The following is a 21,510-nucleotide window of genomic DNA, read 5'->3' on the forward strand; positions in this document are numbered from 1 at the left end:
CATCTACATCTACATATCTAACTAATACAGAAGTGTTAGTATGGGATAAGTTCCTACAGTCATGGGGGCTTTTACAATCATGGAGGGAGTTTCTAATGTCTAAACTTTGATCAATTTTACAAGTATTTGGCGACATGTCCAGTTTATTTACACTCTGTTGATTCTTTCAATTATCTAACAGGGAGGTCGTGCTTGCTATTATTGTTGCGATAGTTAACTACATGACCACCTTTAATATTTAGATATCCTTACATTTTTTATCTTTTAAATATAGATACTTCCCACCAAATATTGATATTTTCTGCATTTGTAAAAAAAACGTTCACGTTCACGTAGTTGTACTATATGTACAGCCTCTGAGAAACGGGCTGGCTATATATAGGGACAGATTCATACAAGGTCCAATGCGTTTACAAACACGCATACAGACGGATGAAATCAGAGGGAGAGAGAGAGGGAGATATAATTACTGTATTCACTTGCCAAGATGTGGTTGACGTGTTTCACTACCATCGATGGGACTTAATATGTACGTGAAAAAAATGTTTTTGCGTGTCCCTTTTATGCAATGACCTACAGGTAGACCATGGCATGGATCGTGTCGAGGTCTATTGAAAAGAACACACCCAATATGGACAATTATTCAATTTACTCTTCTATACTTAGCAAGGACGTATGGCATTTTTGATGCACAGTGCGATGTTTTGCTGGCCAGGAATGGGAGCTAAGGAAAAGTCGGACGCCTTTTCACGATGAAGTGGCAAAGCGTGCTCTGAGGACCGCTCCGCCGAGAATCAGACATGATGTTGTTCGCGCAGTTTTTCCGCGTGGTGACTGTGTTCGTGTTTCTGACGCCGGGTGGGAATACATATGCAGATTTTGACCAAGGTGGGTTATGCAATGTCTTTATCTCTTTATTTGTATTTACCAGTACATATATGACAGGTGCACATTACTTAGTACTGGGTGGAGTTGCAGAGTTTAGTAGCTTGATGTAGAAAAGCGTTTTGCAATATTTTTGCTCTGGCTGGAGGAATGGAGATAGTACTGTAACAATTGAACGTCATCCAGACGACATGTTCACCGACCGAAAAAAGCTATTATTCACAGTAATTGATTCTGACATGATTTACCATTATTACGACCTATGACCCGAATGAGTATCTCATTTGCATAGTTTTTGTACATGATGTAATATGTACGGCAATGGCTAGGACCGAACCAGAACATTTTCATACTTAATAGATACAAATTATCACACAGTAAGGTGTTGTACAAGAAATGACCTATTCAGTTTTAAAATACGTAACGTGTTACATGTCTTAGTGCTTCATACATGTACAACCCAACAATATTGTATTGCCCGTAATGAAATATGCAGTGACCCCTGATGTCGTGCGAGTGGAAGCACACGCCCTGTTTTGGATCATAATATTAGCACGCATTTGAATATTCACTGCAGGGTCAACAGTATAGTTTTGAAAATAATATAAAGAACAACATCATCGGTCGCTTTCGATATGGCTCTTTATTCGAGATCGCCATTCTGAGAACAAAAATGTTGCACGTCCGTTTTTGTCTCATTTCGACGGTGTGCGTGTTTTTGGCGCTCGTCGGCGAAACATTCGGTAGGTTACCCTCCTTCTGTTTTCTGACTACTTCATATTTCCTTGATGTCTGTAGTCTATGAGAGATAGATAGGTGATAGAACTTTATAGATATTGATGTTCTTTTCTATATTTGATTTAACATTCCCTAACAAAAACAAAACGGTGCAACAGAACTGTATGTACCTACAGAGGCTTCGGTTTAGTTGATACAAAACACATAGGGCTGTCATGGTGGCGATGGGTATGCGTGGTCTGAAGGTTCAATTGCAAACAATCCATACTGCCTTACTTTATGGCACCTGTTTTCCATACAAGGCAAACTCAAAAGTCTTTTTTTTTTTATACATGTGCAAATCTCTTTTGTACGTGTCAATTTTGTCTCATCAAAAAACAAGGGAATTACTAGTCATGTCTGTAAATATCTATCATTTCAGCTACCTGCTCGGATGGCTATCAAGCACATGGATCCAGCAGTTGCTACAAATTCTTCTCCCAATACGCATCATTTGAAAATGCAAAAAGCGATTGTCAGAATCAGGGAGCCGAGCTGGCTATGCCAAAGGATCAATCGACCAACGAGTTTCTTCTCGCGCTGAAGGGGGATCAAGAAGCCTGGATTGGGTTGAGGAGGGAGGCGAACACACAGACGTGGATGTGGACGGATAACACAGAGTTGTGGAGTTCCCAAAGTTATTGGGCGCAGGGCGAACCTGACGGCGACTATCTCAGCCGGAGCTGTGTCCGCCTAATGGCTAGCGCCGCGCCGGGTACAAGTAGTAGTCCATGGGATGACGAGTCTTGTCAAAATAATTATGGCTATATCTGCCAGAAAGGTAGGGCTATGAACTATAACCTCTGTTACTTATCAGGGGGTCTACTTTGGTGTTGCGTACTTGGGAATGTCGAAATAGCTGCGTTTATCAATATTTATTTATTATTTTGTTGTGATATTGTTTTACCCAGCTATTTGTAAAGGACTCATTGATGTTTATGACATGCAAGATATGCAATCATGCATATCAGTGACCACAAATTGTATATATTGCCCACAAAACGTACATACTGATTACAAAATGACCATTGCCTTTTGAGATATACACAGACTCCAATACCTGGAGCTTGGTTTAGTGTTGATTTTGACAACGCAAACTCCGTCTATCAAAATCAACTTTAAAACATTGAGGTGTACAAGGCCTTCTACAATGTCACATCTGTGGAGGCTCCTGGTGGTAAAGCACAATTCACAGGAATTGAAACAGTGCTCAAGACAGAGTTACGCTTGCACATCAATTACAGGTCTTGATGGACTAAATGTCAATATTTTTGCCACATAAATGACTATTAGGTATATGTACATGGTATAAGGCAATGCGAGAGACAACAAAAACAAAATGCAGACAGTGGGCTTCTGTACTGTCAAAGTCGATACATTCAAATACCCTTTGTCCCACATAAAGTACGAAGTACCTTGCAATTATTTACCGAGTCGGTGACTTTTCAGCAGACTTCGATGTTTCGCCATGTTGTCACCTGTTTTCGCGCACAGTTATTCAACTTCGTCCCGGTGAACGACTTTGTCCTGAGACCCTGGTGTACATGGAGCTATGTCGTATGAGAGTGACGGGCGGAGGAGGCAACAGTTGTGGTCGAAGTCTAGAAACCCATAATCTTTTTGATATGTTTTAGCCTACTAAAGAATTTCGCTTGAGGGCTATCCAGTGATTTTCGGTGTTCATGAGACCCGGACGCTCTGCATTGTCACTGACGAAAACGAGTGGATGCTGGTTGACCGTTTCCAAAATCATATCTAGTTGCTTAAGTAACTGCCCTTATCGCTGTCTTCATGTCGAGCAAATGTTTCCCGGCATCTTCGCAATGCTTCTTTATAGCACACACGGAGGTCTCCACGTGCCTGTGAGAAGTGCACATCTCTCTACCACTGTGATGGGAGGGTAAAAGTCAACCGGCTAATATATAGAGTCAATTCCACATTACCAAGAGGGTGTTTCTTGCCTTTTATTCCAACATTTTGGAAATCTTTATAACATAAAAATTGTGATAAGTAACTTTTTAGAACTGTTTATAGCATCATTGTGATGTTCTAAATATTTTCTACACTATTCTAACATGTTAGAAACATTTCTAACATCAAAGTCATTATTTCTGATAGTTTTTAAACTGTTCCGACATAGATTCATCATTTGTGATCACATGTGATCACATGTTCGAACATGGAAACAAAATGATGAAACTGGGTCAGTGGGCTGGGAAGAGGGCAATTCACACATCCCTGCCAAGTACAGGAAATTGTGTCTGTCTGACACCTTCTGACAAAGGAGTCACCAGTGTTTACTAGAGAAAATCTAAAGATACAAGACCCAAACAAAAGGCACAGCTTAGCAGCTTGGTTTATGGGGGTAATAAAAGTTTTTATGGAGGGAAAAAATGACACAAATTGTTGGAACATATGATCACATGTTCCAACAATAACAAAAACACATAGATGTTTCTAAATTGTTCTAAATAAAGAGACATTTGTACCATTTCTTTCCCAATGTTTCCAACATATGTAAGTAGGTTCAAACATGTTCAAACTTTCATTTTTAATTGTTTGAACAATTTAGAACTTTCGTGACTGAAATATTCTTTTGCTTAGAATAGTTCAAACTTATGACAAATATCACTTTAAAATCCTCTCGGTGACTCGGAATTGACTCTATATGAGCATATTTGTTGCAGAATGTGGCGTTCTGAATTAATGTAAGCAATAAGATGAAGTTGCGTTTGCCGCCCATTGCGTTGCGCTGTTGCCGCTTGTGGACTCGCTGCGTGGGATTTTAGCAATCCTTGCTGTTTCTATTATGATGTTCTTCAACAAAAATATAAACGCTAGGTGTTCGTTCACATTCTACTTCTACCTCTTGCCAACTTAAGCCTGAGTATTAAGTCAACATTAAAACACTCATAATGTACAGTCTTTATATAGTATCACCTTAGAATGGATATTCACTATTACTACCTAAAGTATTTTTTTTTTTTTTTTGAGTTAGCGCCCTGGTCATATCAAGTACATAATGTCATATTATAGTACATTCATCCCATACCATACTAAGGACATAGGAATGCTAAAATGTAATAACATTTAGTAACTTTGAAATATGCAAAATTTCAACAATGTTTTGGCCGACTTATACAGTTCTCTACCAAACAACTGATGTTAAGGATGTAGTTTTATATCATACACAATATTACCCTTTTAGGTGTCTGTATGCGCTGACTTTTTGTAATATCAATGTAAATATGTTATGCATGCATCCTTGCGGCACTGCATAAAGGTTTTCCTATTGTTAGTCACTTGTAAAAAGTTGGACGAGACATCAAAATAACTTCACATATAAAGTGCACTCAGTTGTAATCGAAATGCAGCTTTCGAGGTGGAGAGTAATTACAGGTGTCCCTTTGTGTACCTTCACAATTGAGCGTTCATATCAACAAAAGAAATGACGTATGGCAAATGATTCTTTAGCTGTTTCCATCTCTCCTGAAAGTGCAAAGAGCACGTGCCCCTTTGTTAAGGATGATATTAGAGAGTGAATCCACTCAGTTGTTATTAAGATGCAATATTCTCAGTCCTTGTGGTTACAATGGAGCTAAAGATATTCTTGCTGTGACCATAGATCAGAACAAATTAGTTTGGGCATGTTTGTGTACAGTCAACAGTCCTTTTATGCTCTGGGGGAGATCATCTCAGGACAGGATGTACTCATTCGTTATCAATTGCTTCGGGTGGTCCTTTGTATACCTTTATAATTGTGCACAGGTGGTTACAATGAAAATATGGTGAAATGAAATATTCTACCTTTTGGCGTATTTTAGGTTTGGGTTCTGGACAATGTCCCATCACTTGTTGTCTTGGATTGAAAAAAAGATTCGTCGGGATTATTTCTGTCGAACATATTGTTCAAAGAATGAATGCACACCACCCTTCTCGACCAACTACCTATTTACCATTGGGTAATGTCGTAGTCTGGAAAAAATGTCAGGGTTTAGCTCAGAAAATATGTCTAGCTGCTGTGAACCTGTGAATATATTTTCACGAGAGTCGGAGTAATGAGAGGAGTTTCTCCATTTTTTAACAAGAAATAGTTCATTTTGAATGTAAATGGCAAGCATGTTGCAAAGCTGTAATATGCACGCACATCTTTCATATCGTGGCAACAAAAAAACGTAGTTAAATAAGCTGGCAACAGCAATACCTACTCGACCAGCTCAAATATTTTATTGGTTCGGCTCCTCGTTTGTGTATGGCCATGATGTGCATAGAACTGAAAGGGCTTGATGTGAAATGGACTGTACAGATATTGGTCTCCGGATTTGAGTTACTTTGAAATGGCACCAAATGTACTTCTCCGGGAGATTTCAAGATTTTTAGGCCCTTTGTACAAGGCCATTGTAATCAGGAATACAAACTAAAAAAAACAGCTTGCACAGCTTCAGATAAAGTCGCCCATCACTAGAGCTTTCCAACGTATTTTTACCTCCCCATGATAAAATGGTATGACCCAATGTGTCAGGGAAAACGACACGCCCATCATCAGCCATAAATTACTATGGTTAGCGGGGTGATGCCATTCTTAAGTAGCGCATAAAACCAGTAGAAAAAAAGAGAGGAAACAAACTGTCAGTCCTCTTTTCGTTATGGAAAACCCAGACGTGTTTCAAATATTGCCACTCTGAGAGCCAAAATGCTGGTGGCGTATCTTCGCGTCGCGACGATTGTTGTGTTTTTGGCGCTGATCGTCGAAACGCATGGTGAGTTAGTTTGCTTTTCTACCCCCTTGTCTTTGTTAGAAGTGGTCACTTATGCCTACCGTGACAACCAGTAGTTAGATGTGGATCAGAGAGATTAGTTTGAGGAGGCATTTATTTGTACCGCTCATCCATATCATTGTTAGAAAATGGAAAAAAATGAAGTTAGTAGTAATGGTTTCTTGAGAAATCCGTATCACTACAGTCGCAGCCCGAAGGTTGAATTGGTGTTTGATGTTACAATATAAAAAAAGTACTAAGTCAATATCTAAACCATGGAAATCATGAAGGATGGAGATACCTATAAAATCAGCGTAGTCGGTGCAAATAGATGCATGTTATTGACCAGCGAGTTCTTAAACTGTGCTGCGACTGAATTACTAGGCTGTGGCATATACAGTAGGAGACTTGTAAAACAGTCTTATTCATCAGTTTTGAATACTGTCCAGTCAGAATGGATCTTAAGCATACTGCTGTCAAATTTTTTATTTGGTGTTTGTTGTTGATAATACAATGGTTAGTACAATATGACTAAACGTGCTACCGGTATTCCACGCAGTTAAGCATACGTGTGTGATCATATAGGATCCAATTACATTCGTTGCAACAAGGAAAATCTTATTGGAAGAAATGGCCCAATTCTTTCGCTGAGCCCCTGCCACACAGTTGACCAGCTCTGGTCGTGTTCAATTTGCTTAACAAAAAGCTAAAACCTATCAAAAAGAAAGAAAAGCATCAGAAGCTGTAACAGGGATCACTGAAGTAGCTTCCATAGCAGGCTCTCTGGGATTTATTTTTTTCATCTCGGTGGCACAAACGACCTAGTACAATAAGAAATGGCAAAGTTGTATTATGATCAAAAAAAGACGAACAAAGTCCCAGATACGGAGGCTATCACTGAAGAACGTCAAACATCCCGGCCGGGCCCCGGTTTGGAAATGGGACCTAAGCCTAACACAATTTATCAGCGTCGGTCGTGTTAATTTGCTTCTTATAAGAAAGAGAAAGATACAAACAGAAAGAAAAAACACCAGAAATTGTACAAGGGGTCACTGAAGCACGTCTATACGGCAGTTAGGTCTCTAATGTGTTGCACACAAAGGTGTCGGTCTTCATTTGTATGGAGTCGATGAAGCATGGAATATGGACAATGGTTTGAGACGAGCTATACAAACATTGATATTTCTAAATAGCTTGCAAATGATAGCGCCCAGCAAAAAGGTCTATTTTCTATCCGATTTTGGAAACATGTATAACATGTGGAAGTGGATGTCTATCTTTATTCGTGCTACAAATTAAAGAAAGCCTATTTCTAACAAGGAAATGAAAAAAATACGTGCTCGTTTGGGCAACAAGGTCACTCTTATTGTCCAGCGTTTGATTGATCACTCTGGCAAGTGCCTTTTTATGATTGAAAGGAAAATCGTACTTCTTTTGGAAACACCACCATACAAATCATTATGTTAAGTGTCCTGTTTACCAATTACCTTCTCTAACGTAATGGTGTTTGTGGTGCTGCTATAGAAACCGTTTTAACACTCCATTACCCAGGTTGATATGCTATTACCACCGCTTCATTTGTACCTTACAGTACACTGTGTTGATATTCATGCCTTCATAATTCACACGCCGATGAAAATTTTAGCTTTGTATTTGGCAATTCTTTTCTTAATTTTTTTTCAACACTGACTGCCTGCATTTCTTTAGCTTAAAACGGCCCGGTGTATGTCCTCCTTAGTCACCAAATTTGCACTGGTAATAGGAGGACAAATATGAGGATATCCCTGATGCCCACCTTTTAGCAGTCTCACAGTATGGTTCCTGGTTCTAACTTTCCCCCGGTTCAAATCAAGGGTTCGGGCTGTATCCATCTTTCAGAATGTACGCGAAATGCGGATTCTGTGTTTAATAATGTGCCTCAGAAAGGGCTAGCGATCTCCCCCAGAAGTAAAAACCTACCCTTCCACAGAAACAGCCAGGAAATTTGCTGCACTTATGCAACTAGGCACTAAAAATCTGTGATCAAGTACAGTAGTCCTATGTTGATGTAAACATTGTCTATTTTCTTTCACCCACGGCAGCGGAAAGCGGCATACAATAAAGCGACGCGCTGGTTCTAAAAAAAATCTTCTTGCTATCGTTAATAAATAAAGCTGCATTCTGCGCGTATGGTCATCTAGCCAGGTGTCCAGTCGTATTATAGCTCACGAGTCTCTTCTGTCCTCTCTGTAATATTTCGGAGAGGACAGAAGAGACTCGGGAGCTATGATACGGCTGGATACCAGGCTAATGAACACCTTCGGTACAATTTTTACACAGGGGGGAACGTAGAAAAAGTGAGAGGTGACACTACTTACACCATGCATGGCCACCATGAGACGTGGCAAGACGCCAAGGAGCATTGCGAAGGTCAAGGGCAGCATTTAGTACACATCAAGACACCAGAGCTGCAGCAGTTCCTGCAAACTGAGTTTGTAGGCAGCGAAGATTATTGGATCGGGCTTTCCATTGATTCATTCTCGGTAGGACATACTCATTCTTTATATTGGAATTTTGTTTGCAAGTTCATGCCCGAAGGCTCATTGCAAATACATGGTATAGAGGCAAAGGAGACAGAGACGTGAAAACGAACAGTGATTGACCTTATTGTGTACATGTCGACGCATGTACATGTACGTTGTTGTATTTGGCTTCCTTTTCTTTGGAATCACGGAAGACAAAAAGCCTTACTTTTTTTATAACATGTTAGTCATTTCAACGTTAATATCATATCTGTAAAACTAAGTCTCTGTTTTGTTATTCACCGCATCTAGCAGTCAATAGAAAACAAGATTATGCCTCCTCCATTTGTGACGCATGTAATAATATATCAGCCTTCTTTACCGACACTGTTTTCTGATCACTCCTGCATTATTTGACGGTCAAACGTATTTGGTACGCCAACTTCAAGTAACGTTCGGCACATGACCACCCTAAAGATATACCAATAATCAAAACTAACTACGAGAAAATGTACACCAGGATGCATGGACATGGACAGACGGGTCGAGCTTGGAAAGTAATGATTACAAGAACTGGCGTTCAACCCTGGGTTCTACATCAGGAGAAGTGAACAGTGGAGAATGTGGATACATGGAGGCCGCTTCGAGCTTTAAGTGGGACAGAGCAGACTGTACTCTGGACAAGTACCTTATCTGTCAAGACGGTACAATTTGCAACATAGCCATACTGAAATTCTATATATAACACAGCCCGTGTATAATAGAGAGAGGGCGTAGTTACAAATGCCGTCCGATCGTCGCTTCGGAGTGGGTGAGTGAGTAAGTGAGTGAGAGTAAGTGAGTGAATGAGTGAGTGAGTGAGTGAGTGAGTGAGTGAGTGAGTGAGTGAGTGAGTGAGTGAGTGAGTGAGTGAGTGAGCGAGTGAGTGAGTGTGAGAGTGAGTGTGTGTGAGAGAGAGAGAGAGAGAGAGAGACTAGTTCAATTTCCTTTTGTTACGTAGCGAAATTACTTCTGCCAAGTAGCGAATCTCATTGTAGCAAACTGACAACATAGCGAGGCGACCTGTACCCACTTACAACTGTAGGAAATTGATGTTCTAACTTAAGATTAATGACTCTTCATTTTACGTTTTCATTCATACCGTTAATGTCTCGCATTGCCTCATATTTCAGTCATATGAATTATAATTATTGATGTGCAAAAATTGATACCATCAACGCCGTCATTCTGGTAACCAAGGATAACTCTGATTGACTTGAGCGATTGTTTTAATTCTTGTGTTTGCTGCTTTCTACATATTCCAGGTCCGGGGGATTCTTACTCTTCAGGTGACAAATATGTTTTATATTTAGTGCAGAGCATTTATTTAGTAAGTAGGCTTGTGAATATCAATATGAATCGCCAAAGCGTAAGTTCAACATGTATTATATTATGTGATTTGACTGACTGACGTTCATTCTTCATCCGTTGGTGTAAGGCAGTAGTTAACTGTAGTTGCAGAAGTTGTTGTGAAATATACATGTGTTTTAGTTTTTCTTCCTTTTAAAAGACAATGCATTCAACATGCATATGTTGTCTTTTTTTGCTGTGATATATACAGTCACATAAACTCATAGTGGTTGAAGTTTCATTCACACACAAACACATAAAATTTAAAAAAAATCAGCAAGACTAATACAGATAACATTCAAGACTAAACACTAAGAGATAACTTTAAAGGTTACTGGTCACTTTCAAATGTAAAAGATCCCTGAAGAAAGGATATTAGAATAGATCTATGGTATGTACTCTAGGTAACATCATCCATTTTTAATTCACCTTCCAAGGAAATGTGCTTGATTTTGCTACAAACACAGATATCCGTGGAACGCATTCACCTCATGATTACTGGTGCTGCATTGCCATTGGTACATCCTTGAAATTTCTTAAATTCATTCATTTTTCTCATGTTGCGGTGTTATGGCATTCGGTAGGATTATGAGAGTTGATGTTACTTACAATGACAATGATAATGAAATTTATTGCACACTCATTGGGCTATGTGTAGCAAAAGTTCGATACAAAGGGAGTAATATATAGAAAAGCTATACACACATATTTTACTTCCTTCTTCTCTCTAAAACATGTGTAGACAAACTTACAAAGTTTTTAACACACATCATAGTCTGGTAATGATATAAGATATTTGAACATATCTTTGCTTCGTTAGGTGTGCATATTTCTGATCTACATGATTGTGTAGCATTAACAAATTCATCACGCAGATCTTTGTGCAGTGAACACACTATAACTATTGTCATATCAAAAGGAAACTATGCGTACTTTAAGTTTACAACAGTAAAACCTTGATTGATGCCTTCCATGGCCATGTACAGTATATCCAGGCTGCGTACTTGTTTTCTCCTATATCCAGCGAAACTTGATAATATTTTGAGTAGCATTGTTCGCGTTTCTGAAAATGCGTTAGGCATAAACACAATACGTGCTCATAATATGTATTTTTTGGTTTGCAGTGAACGTAAATACAAACATTTATCAATCAAATTCTATGTATCAATTTACCCAACATTGCTGTTCTTAGCGATATCTTCTAGACCATGGTCTAAGAACTGGTACGCAAATAAGACACGCGAATTAAAATCACAGAGCAAGAATGATGCTGCAAGTATTTGTTGCCTCTTAAGGCTATACTTAAGATTGATTGATTGCGTGCAAATAAAAAAATCTCATGCAGTTTGGAACAGGACCATTTGCGACGGGCCCACAACGATTTCCTTGTCTCTCCCATGAGAAGTCATAATCTTTTTCTTATGGTTGCTTCACCTACAATGAATGAATGACTCAATCAATCAATCGATCATTCAATGAATCAATAAATGTGTACCTTCAGAACTGCATAAAGTTTACAACTGTAATGTTCTTACTACCACAGCTGCAGATCCACAGGCACAGTGCTCAGTGCCTTCAATCACAAACGGTGGGGTATCAGAAGGTAGCATCTCGAACCCCGATGGCACCTCCACCAAAACTGCTCATTTCACCTGTCACCCAGGATACCGCCTAGACGGCTCGGAGACGCTTACCTGCTTGAATGGTGGGATCTGGGATTACCCTGAGCCCACTTGCATCGGTAAATCATTTTTTTTAATAAAGAAAAGTTTGTCAAAGTAAGCCCACAAACTAGGGGTGGGTACCAACAAAACGGTTTTTTTCTTATTGGACCTATCCGAAAAAAAACGGACCTGTAAAAATTCGGTGGATTTCTTAATAGGTCCGACTGGACCTATTAGAAAATGAAGAGGTTATATGGGGAAAATTTCACTCGTTTGGCTATGACAGGTTGAAGAAAATAACAAGAGTGAAGTAGAGTACAGTTTATTGTAATCGTGTAACCTTGTAATTCTACAAAAAGTTTTACAGTCAATCGTTTAGTGGCAGTTAGCCTCATAGGATTTAAAACTCCAGTCGGACTCAGATACTCCACCAAACAGATTTCTTTGTAGCAGAATGGACCATTGTTCTGGGTATTGTCCATTTACAATTTTTCACATACTAAATTAGGCCCAGGTTCAAATACGGACCTGGACCTTACCCTCTGGACCTGAACCAGACCTGGACCTGAATATTCTGTACCGTTACCCACCCCTACTATATACGTATCTATTCAAATCAGGGTCTTGCCCGTCGTCATTTTTACGTACACTTTTTGCAGGTTCGAGGTAGCGTGAACTATTTTGTTTTGGTCGGCGTTCATGGACGCCGCCATGTTGAATTTTGATTTACGGTTCTTGGTGTCAATTGTACAGACTCCAGGAACCAATGACGGTTCCTAGGCCTGTTGTCCAATGGTAGCCTTCTTCGCAGAATTCCCCAGCAGTATAGCATTGCAATTGGAATTTACAGTACATTATGTAGAAATGTTGATCATTTGTTTTATATCATCTAGTTGACAGTACACCGTGTCCGGACGTGTCACCTCCAGCAAACGGCGCCGTCCAGAACGGTGGGCAGAACACATACAGCTATGACCACGTGTTGAGTTTCACCTGTAACTATGGTTACAGCATGGAAGGTGGCGACAGTATCACGTGCCAGACAGACGGCACATGGACCGGCACCGCCCCAACATGCAACAGTTTGTGTTCTTTTTTGTCTTTAAAAAATTTATAGTTTTGCGCAATATGTCATGTGTTTAGATGTGAGCATGTTTTATGACTTCTAGTTCTTCTTCTTTTGCATTATTTTGAGTTGTTTGTGTCAGATGTTACTTCTAGGCTCCATGAGTACTGCTTAATGTGACATCACTGTGAGTGTATATCAATTTAAGTTAACAAGTTTATGGTAGAATTGTTGGTGTACTGTTATCAGTTGGTGTTTGTTTGTAGTCGTGTGTGCCCTCAGTTCGACAATTGTCATTTGAATACTAAGTTCGTCTGGAGCACTAACAGGCATTTTAGGGTCAATGGTTCCAAAAATGTCCCCGAATGATGACGGGAAATGGATTGGCCCGAGCTTAGGGTTTTCTCCAGGATTTTTTTTTGTGTGTAAAAAAACTGTTAAAATGTTGCACAGGCCTCCTTTGAAATCTGTTATTGTCGCTAAAAGAACTAAATTTAAGATTTATTGATAAACAAATGTTTTAAAAAAGATACTTATTGCACATTTCTTCACCATCCTTTAGTGGTCCTGTGTCCGGAGCTGACGGGACCCACCAATGGTGAGATGGCCGGCTTCGATAGGGTGGGAGACGCCAAGGTGTTTCAGTGTCATACCGGGCACGAACTCCAGGGGGCCGCAAACACCACGTGTCAGGAAGACGGCACCTGGAGCGACCCTGTCCCTTCCTGCACTCGTAAGTTTTATGTCGTATGTGTAACGCTAGTTCACCTTTATACGCCGGGTAACCTTTATCCGTTGTGTTTGAGAACAGGTTAGTACGCATTGATACCAAGTCCACTAACAGGTCATGATTTCAAGTTGTAATATATTCCCAATATTGCAGTTTGAAAAACCTCTTTACGTCAACTTGATATCCCTAAAATCCATGTTTTTTTAAAACAAAACTTGATATCCCTAAAATCCATGTTTTTTTAAAACAACGGATATAGGTTACCCCGCAGATAAAAGTGAACTAGAGTTATAGAAGCTGACGAACAATAGAAAAAAAACGGTGGATGACAATGTGTAGGTGTTGGCACCAATCTGTTTTGGGCACACATTTAGACAAATAAGCCGACTCGGAGGCTCGGTGGGCGTCACTCCACTGATTTCCCAAGGTCACAACATCGGGGAATGGTGGGTTTCAAACCCTGGACCTCTTGATTCCGAGCCAAACGATCTACCAGGAATATGTAAAGTGTAACGCTAAATGCACATACGTAGCAACATTAAAACTATGATATAGTATATATACCGGTTAACGTTAGATGTAACCAATTCGAAAGAGCAGATTCAGTACAAGTGAAAAAAAGACACAATTGTAATAATAGTCGAATTCAGTAGAATATGATTCTCGTGTTGTTTTACACTGTAGATATTTCATGTGTCTGTCAACTATCATTTTGTTGCGCCCTGTACTTAACCCAGCGGGTGTATATGTACAGTAAAGGTCTTCATTTATTATCGTTCTTCCCAATTTCCTCCTCCGTGTTTTTTATCAAAGCTTTCTTCTTTAAACAAAATAGTACATTTGTCAAAAAAAGTAATTAAGGTACTGTACAGGGAGTAATACTAGTGTCCACTATCGCATGAGTAAGAGTACATTTCTTAAGCACAATAGGACCAGTATTTCTATAATCTACAACTATTGCACAGGTAGTGATAAAAAGTACATGTGTCTCCTATATCGCATGAGTAAGAGTACAATTGACCAGCACAGGGAAGTTGAAACAAGCATGTCTACAAAGTACAGCTATTGCATAGGTGGTGGTAAAAAGTACATGTGTCTTCTATCACATGGGTAATGTGTTGCAGCCGTGGAGTGCCTTAACCTGACAGCCCCAGAAAACGGCGATATGAGTGAGGGCCGAGTCTACCAGGACGTGGTGAACTTCACCTGCGACATCGGCTTCGACCTGTTCGGGTCGTCGGTCACCATGTGTCAGGCAGACGGCGAGTGGAGCCACCCTGTCCCGTCATGTCCTCGTAAGGGTTTCTATTTTTTTTTTCAAATAAACAAAAAAAAAACTTTGAGAATCATTCTTTGTTCCGTAAGTTTTGTATAGTCAGTCAAATTGGACTAATGCACAGACTAACTAAAACAATCGTCTGTGTTTTTATTATTGTTAAGTGCTATTATGATATGAACTGTGACGTTTCTTTTTTTTGAAAACCAGCACTGGTGTTATTTTTTTTTCAATCACTGACGAAAAGCAGCAGATGTCTGAATAAATTTTACACATGTTATCCAGCAGTAAGGATTGATGTAACTACATGTTTCAACTACATCCTGGATGTGCACAAATTGTGCACAAACGTTTTATTGATAATTACATCTTTCCTGTACACCATTCAGCTGGGGAGTGTCCACTGCTCATAGCTCCCATCAACGGAAACAAGACGGGTAACAACTGGATCGGACACGTGGTGGAGTTCTTCTGTGATGAAGGCTACGATCTCGTAGGTGAAGCAAACACCACCTGTCTTTTAAACCGTACCTGGACTAACCTGGCACCAATCTGTAGAGGTAAGTCTTTTTTTCCAAAAAGTTCATGGTTCAACTGCTTATGCGCAATGAATGCTTTGTGGGTATTATGCTAAAGGAAATGGCCTCTGAGACATAACAAATATGCCTGGAATTTATTATGCAAACCGTCAATTTGTCAAAATCTTCTAAGGAGGATAATTGAACAAGGGAACGACAAATTTACATTGCATTTTGGTATGTTTCTCCATGTTTCAGCTATAGAGTGTCCGACCGTCTCAGCTCCGAAGAATGGGGGCATGAGCGGTTCCTACTCCTACCTGGACGTGCTGGCGTTCACCTGCCAATCAGGGTACAACCTGGAAGGTGTGACGTCAATCATCTGCCAGGCAGACCGCACCTGGAACGGCACTGCTCCGAATTGTACAGGTATCGTATGAACACGATTATGTAATGAGATGGTCGGTCATTGCCTCCGGTGTACCCAATTTCCACTAGGACGGCGTTCTCGCCGCGCTCTTCCCGCGACCTAAAATTTGACAGATCGCTCAACAAATTGTATAGAAAAGAAACGAATCTTTGTACGCTTTGTTGTCTTCTTGGTCAAACTTTTACATTTTAATGTGTGTGATATGCCTTGTATGAAAGTGAAGGTTACACATACCCTATGTAGGTCAGAGCGCAGCGCGATCGGAAAGGGGGCCTAAAGACGGAGGCAATGTGATCAGTTGCTGTGTTTGTTTGTTTGTTTGTTTGTTTGTTTGTTTGTTTGTTTGTTTGTCCGGGTGTGTGTTTGAAGTTCCTGAATTGGAATTGTTGAGACTGTATTGTGATGACTTTGCACGGTACATAGAAACGTTGTAATTGAGGTATTACAGTATTAGGATTATAATGGTATTGTACAAAATAATTACGATAAGACAACAACAACAATTACGCAAACACAAATGTAGAGTTTTGGAAAGCAGTGTTCTTTGGAATAAATGGGGTTTTGTGTCTTATTTGCAAATTGGTGCTGGCTGATTGGGAAGCCATCAGTCTGTTTTATTTGATTGAAGATATTTTCATTTTGCTAAAAGAAAAACAATTAACCAAGATAACACCTCAAAATGTATTCTGTCCGTTTTTCAGCCGTGCCATGTCCACCACTGACGGCGCCCACAAACGGTTCAATGAGTGGAGAAGAATACTACCCGAGTGCTGTACAGTTCGAGTGTGACACTGGGTACAACCGTGTGGGCCCGACCAGCATCATTTGCCAGGCAGATGGCACGTGGAGCGCAAGTCCCCCAGTCTGCAACAGTAAGGATTCACACTTTCTTCTATTTGCGTTTGGACAGACAATCGAGGACAATGTGGCACAGCACTTTATATATAAGTTAGTAACTTATATTAACAGTGCCACATACACAGTACAGACAGGAGGTAAAGGTAGTCTTTTCTTTTACCTCCGGAGCTCCCTGACCGAAGTCAGGCACCAGTTTTTACACCTGGGTGAAGTAAGGAAGGTCCTGTAGTAAAGTGCCTTTCCCAAGGGCACAATGTCGGAGGCACTGCGAGTAACCTCTAGATTCTGAGCCGAACGCTCTACCAGTTACGCCATACAAGATGCCAAATTACATATTCCATGTACGGAAGCGGTGAAATAGTAGTGCGCGTAGTCTAGTGGTTAGCTGCATTGCCTCTGGAACTAGAAACGGTCAGAAAATGTCTTGCAGATTATCTCTCCCAGTTTGCCGACTTCCCATATTTTTAGGACCTAGTTTTTAAGGTGTCTTTATAAATGACTAGCTTTACTTAAGGTTCTATTCTTGAAAGGGATGCTTCACTTTTTTGTCTGCCCATTTTCTTCAGTCGTAGTGTGCCCGCAGCTGACAACCCCCGACCACTGCTCCATGAGAAAGAACTAGCTTTACTGAAGGTTCAATTCATTCAAAAGGATGCTTCACATTTTGTCTGCCCATCTTCTTCAGTCGTATTGTGCCCGCAGCTGATAACTCCGGACCACTGCTCCATGAGTGCCGGCAGTGTCCGGACCCCGGTTTGGAAATGTAAAGTAGGCCTTACTGACGGTTCTATTCGTTCATTCGGATGCTTCAATTTTGTTCTGTCTATTTTCTTCAGTCGTAGTGTGCCCGCAGCTGGTAACCCCCGACCATTGCTCCATGAGTGAGGGCAGTGTGTACCAGGACGTGGTCACCTTCACCTGTAACGTGGGGTATGAGAGGGAAGGTGTGGCCAACATCACGTGCCTGGCGGACGGCACCTGGACGGACTATCCACCCACCTGCCCAAGTAAGGTTTCGTCTCTACCGGACTCTATATATTTTCACTCAATCCTAGGTCAAGTACTAGTGGTCATTGAGGCATAAGGAAGGATAATCTCCACCTGGTCCTGTCTGCAGTAATAAGGTGGTATCTCACTGCACTTGGGGCACCGGTGCGGCACTGCGGGGTTCGAAAGATTACTCAACGAATTTCAGAGATAAAGAACAAATTTTCTTTGTTTTTTTTTTTTCCGGGTATTTTGGTGTCTTCTTAGTCATACTTTTACGTAGTACGCAATATCTAAAGTATTAAAAAATGGAGAAAATAACACAACAGTGCCGCAGTGAACGAACCCCGCAGTGCCGGACCGGTGCCCCAAGTGCAGTGAGATACCACCTATATACCAGGGACTGTGTCCGGAGTCGTCCCCATCCATGTGTCTTTGGAACGAGTTCTGTTTCCTTTTCCAGCTTTCACCTGGTGCACTCTTTGTAATTGAGTCGTGAGACTCCATAGCTAAAAGATTGGTGTAAAACTATAACAAATTGACCAAATATACGGAATGATATTCAAGAGGAGTTAGTCGGTTAAAAGATTACATTGTAGTTCCTCTTTCTGTGTTCCTTATAAACTCATGATCAGCCTCATAGACCCTGAATGTACTAATAAAATCTCACTTTATACCTCTCAGTCATCAAGTGCCCGCTACTGATCGGACCTTTAGATGGCTCGTTCACCGGTGAGAACTCATACATGGACGTCGCGGTGTTCAGCTGTAACCTGGGTCACGAACGTCAAGGTGCGGAGAGCATCACGTGCCTGCCTGACAAAACCTGGAGTGGCGATGTGCCAACGTGCACAAGTAAGGCAATGTCATGGTGACTTTTGTCCTAACTTCTCCTAAAGCTACGGGCACAACCCGCCGTATGTGCTTTTTGAGAGGTCACATCCGTCACGTTTTTCCGAAAACGTGGGGAAGGAATGGCAAGAGCAGGGAGGGAGTACGTCTCAACGCACGTCAGCCCGATAGCAAACAAAGTTCTGCCTGCACGTAAAGTTCTACGGCGTGTTTGCGTGCTCCCAATCCGTCGGATTCCGTACGAGTTCATACCACTTATGGATCCCAAAAGATTGCCGACGTTTTGGCACGTAGACAGCACGTATTTGCAAGTGCGGCGGGGTGCGGCGGGTTGTGCCCTTAGCTTAACGTCACACTTCACAAATTGGCCCGGCCGGGCAGTTTCGGGAACGGAAAGTACGATGTAAAAGATAACAAATAAGGACAAAAATATAATTCAACAGCATGCCTTGTGCATATTTATGGTATAAACTTCAATTTTTCGTTCCAACAAACAGCCCGGCCATGCACCGGGTATAGGAAATGTGACGTAGGCCTATCAACCTTGGATGGATTGGCCAGCCTCTCTACGGGGCAGGTGAAGCTCTTTGCCACCGGGGTAATATTTCTTATCCGGTCGGAGTTTAAACGTGGATGGCGAATTGAAACTCCTACCGCATGAAACTCCAAACTCCTACCGGGTAGGAAACATTACCCTGTCGGCAGAGAGCTCCATCTGCCCAAAGAGGGCCTAGTCAATCCAATGATACTGGATACCAGGTTACTTTAGTACACAAAAAGACCAGAAGTCATTATCTGCCCCTGTTATACCCCTTTCACATTATCCACGATCTTCGGGCGCATCGATGGAAGATCGGCCATATTTAAGATCGACAGAGGGTTGCACGTATTTTCACCTGAAAACCGTCCCTGTCACATATAAGCCATACTTTGTACCTCGTACAACTGTGTGCAATAAAGTTATTATTATACGCGAGGCTCGGGCGTTAACCGCAGAATCGTCGTCCGATCGATTTTTGCCAAATGTGACGGGGGTACCGGTATTACATCGCAGAAAAACCGATCGGCTGACGCTCGATGTTCTCTCGATCATCAAAGTACAGTAAAGGACTTGATTCATTCATTCGTTATCCGTTGTTCCAGGAATACAGTGTCCGCCGCTGACAGCCCCTGTCGACGGCTCAATGATCGGAGACAACTTGTACCAGGATGTGGTGCAGTTCAGCTGCAATCTTGGCTACGACCTCGTCGGCTCGGGAAGCTCCATGTGCATGCCAGACCGCACCTGGAGCGACGATGTCCCCTACTGCACACGTAAGACTTTCTTATCATTTCAAGCGGCACATATTGTCGTGCGGTACCTATTATGGACTCTCCAAGCAGAAGTTACGCTAGCTCCGTCTGATTTGTGACTTTATATCTCGCGGCCTTAAAGAATACGGTACAAAATAGAAAGCGCAATAAAAACGCCTAAAAACGTTTAAACAACAGCCGGAGCCTAACCTCTGCTTGCAGAGTACCTATTATCGTCCACTTTGTGTCATGTCCGTAAACCGAGGTTCATTATGTAAATTTCAGTTGTCAGGAGCAATAACGCAATGAATACATGTAAGCTTGCTTGCATCCACATTTTGCTCTGTTCGCTCATTTTCAGATAAATGGCCATTTTACTAAATCAAACGATAATTGGTACCGCTACCTTACATACTCTAAATATGAAGAAGACTTTGAAGGCAAATAACAGCTTTACTTCTCAAGGATGCTCATTGTAAAAGACACTGTACCAACTTTCTTTGTACATGTTTTCAGGCGTAGAGTGTCCTCCGCTGAAGGTTCCGTTATGGGGCAGCAAGTCAGGCAACAATCTGTACCAGGACACAGTACAGTTCACCTGTGAGCTGGGGTACGATCTCATAGGTGTACCAGACGTCACGTGTCTTGCTACGGCTACGTGGAGCGGCAGCGTTCCAACTTGCACACGTAAGGCTTTGAGTTTTGTTTTGCTTTGTTTTGTTTTGTTACCTCCGTAAGTACGAAGGTATTCTCTGTAAATACGAATGTATTGTTTTTACTTACTATAGTATTATTTTTTCATTCAAAGCGTAAAGAACTTTAAATGCAAACGAAAGAACAAAGAAAAGTGACGGTGGACTCAAGTTGTGCAAAACTCATATTCTCCCCGCCACTTGTACATTATGGTAAATCAAATATTTAACAAGATCTCTACTTAAACTTTTGAATAGTAAATATGTTAAAGCGTGATAATACATGAATCTTCCCCCCCCCCCAATAAAAAGAAGAAGCTGTGATGTAGTTTTGTGAGGGTAACTTTATTTTACAGTTGACACCAAAAAGAACCAAAAGTTTTTTGTATTGTTATTGTTTGTTTGTTTGCTTGTTTGTTTGTTTTTTGGTGCGTGTTGAATATAGGGGTTTTGAGGTAGTATCTTACGGCACTTGGGGCACCGGTGCGGCACTGCGGGGTTCGTAGATGACTCAACAAATTTCAGAGATAAAGAACGAATTTTCTTACGTATTGTGTATTTTGATGTCTGCTAAGTCATACTTTTACTCTGTGCTAAGTCATACTTTAACGTATTACGCAATATCTAAATTATCAACTAAATCGACGAAAATAACAAAACAGTGCCGCAGTGAACGGACCCTGTAGTGCCGCGCAGGTGACCCAAGTACAGTGAGATACCACCTTTCGTAATTCTTTACTCGTGTTTCAGGTGTGCAGTGCCCACACCTGTCTGCTCCTACATTCGGTACGAAGCTTGGGGACACGTCTACGGGGACACGGTGGAGTTCACCTGT

The 21,510-nt window shown here is 41.1% G+C and overlaps 1 protein-coding gene across 1 annotated transcript; it reads left to right on the forward strand.

Annotated features, from left to right (window-relative positions):
- Positions 1 to 11,785: 11,785 nt before the first annotated feature.
- On the forward strand, positions 11,786 to 21,035 carry LOC118407201 (P-selectin-like). The gene is made up of 12 exons (XM_035807626.1): positions 11,786 to 12,050; positions 12,867 to 13,055; positions 13,602 to 13,772; positions 14,894 to 15,064; positions 15,435 to 15,605; positions 15,822 to 15,992; positions 16,695 to 16,865; positions 17,688 to 17,858; positions 18,523 to 18,693; positions 19,834 to 20,004; positions 20,500 to 20,593; positions 21,032 to 21,035. The coding sequence occupies exons 2-12, from the start codon at positions 12,986 to 12,988 to the stop codon at positions 21,033 to 21,035; spliced, it is 1,536 nt and encodes a 511-aa protein (XP_035663519.1). The 5' UTR covers positions 11,786 to 12,050; positions 12,867 to 12,985.
- The last annotated feature ends 475 nt before the right edge of the window (positions 21,036 to 21,510 follow it).

This window comes from Branchiostoma floridae, chromosome 19 (genome assembly GCF_000003815.2).
Source record: "Branchiostoma floridae strain S238N-H82 chromosome 19, Bfl_VNyyK, whole genome shotgun sequence".
In the NCBI taxonomy this organism is placed as follows: Eukaryota; Metazoa; Chordata; class Leptocardii; order Amphioxiformes; family Branchiostomatidae; genus Branchiostoma; species Branchiostoma floridae.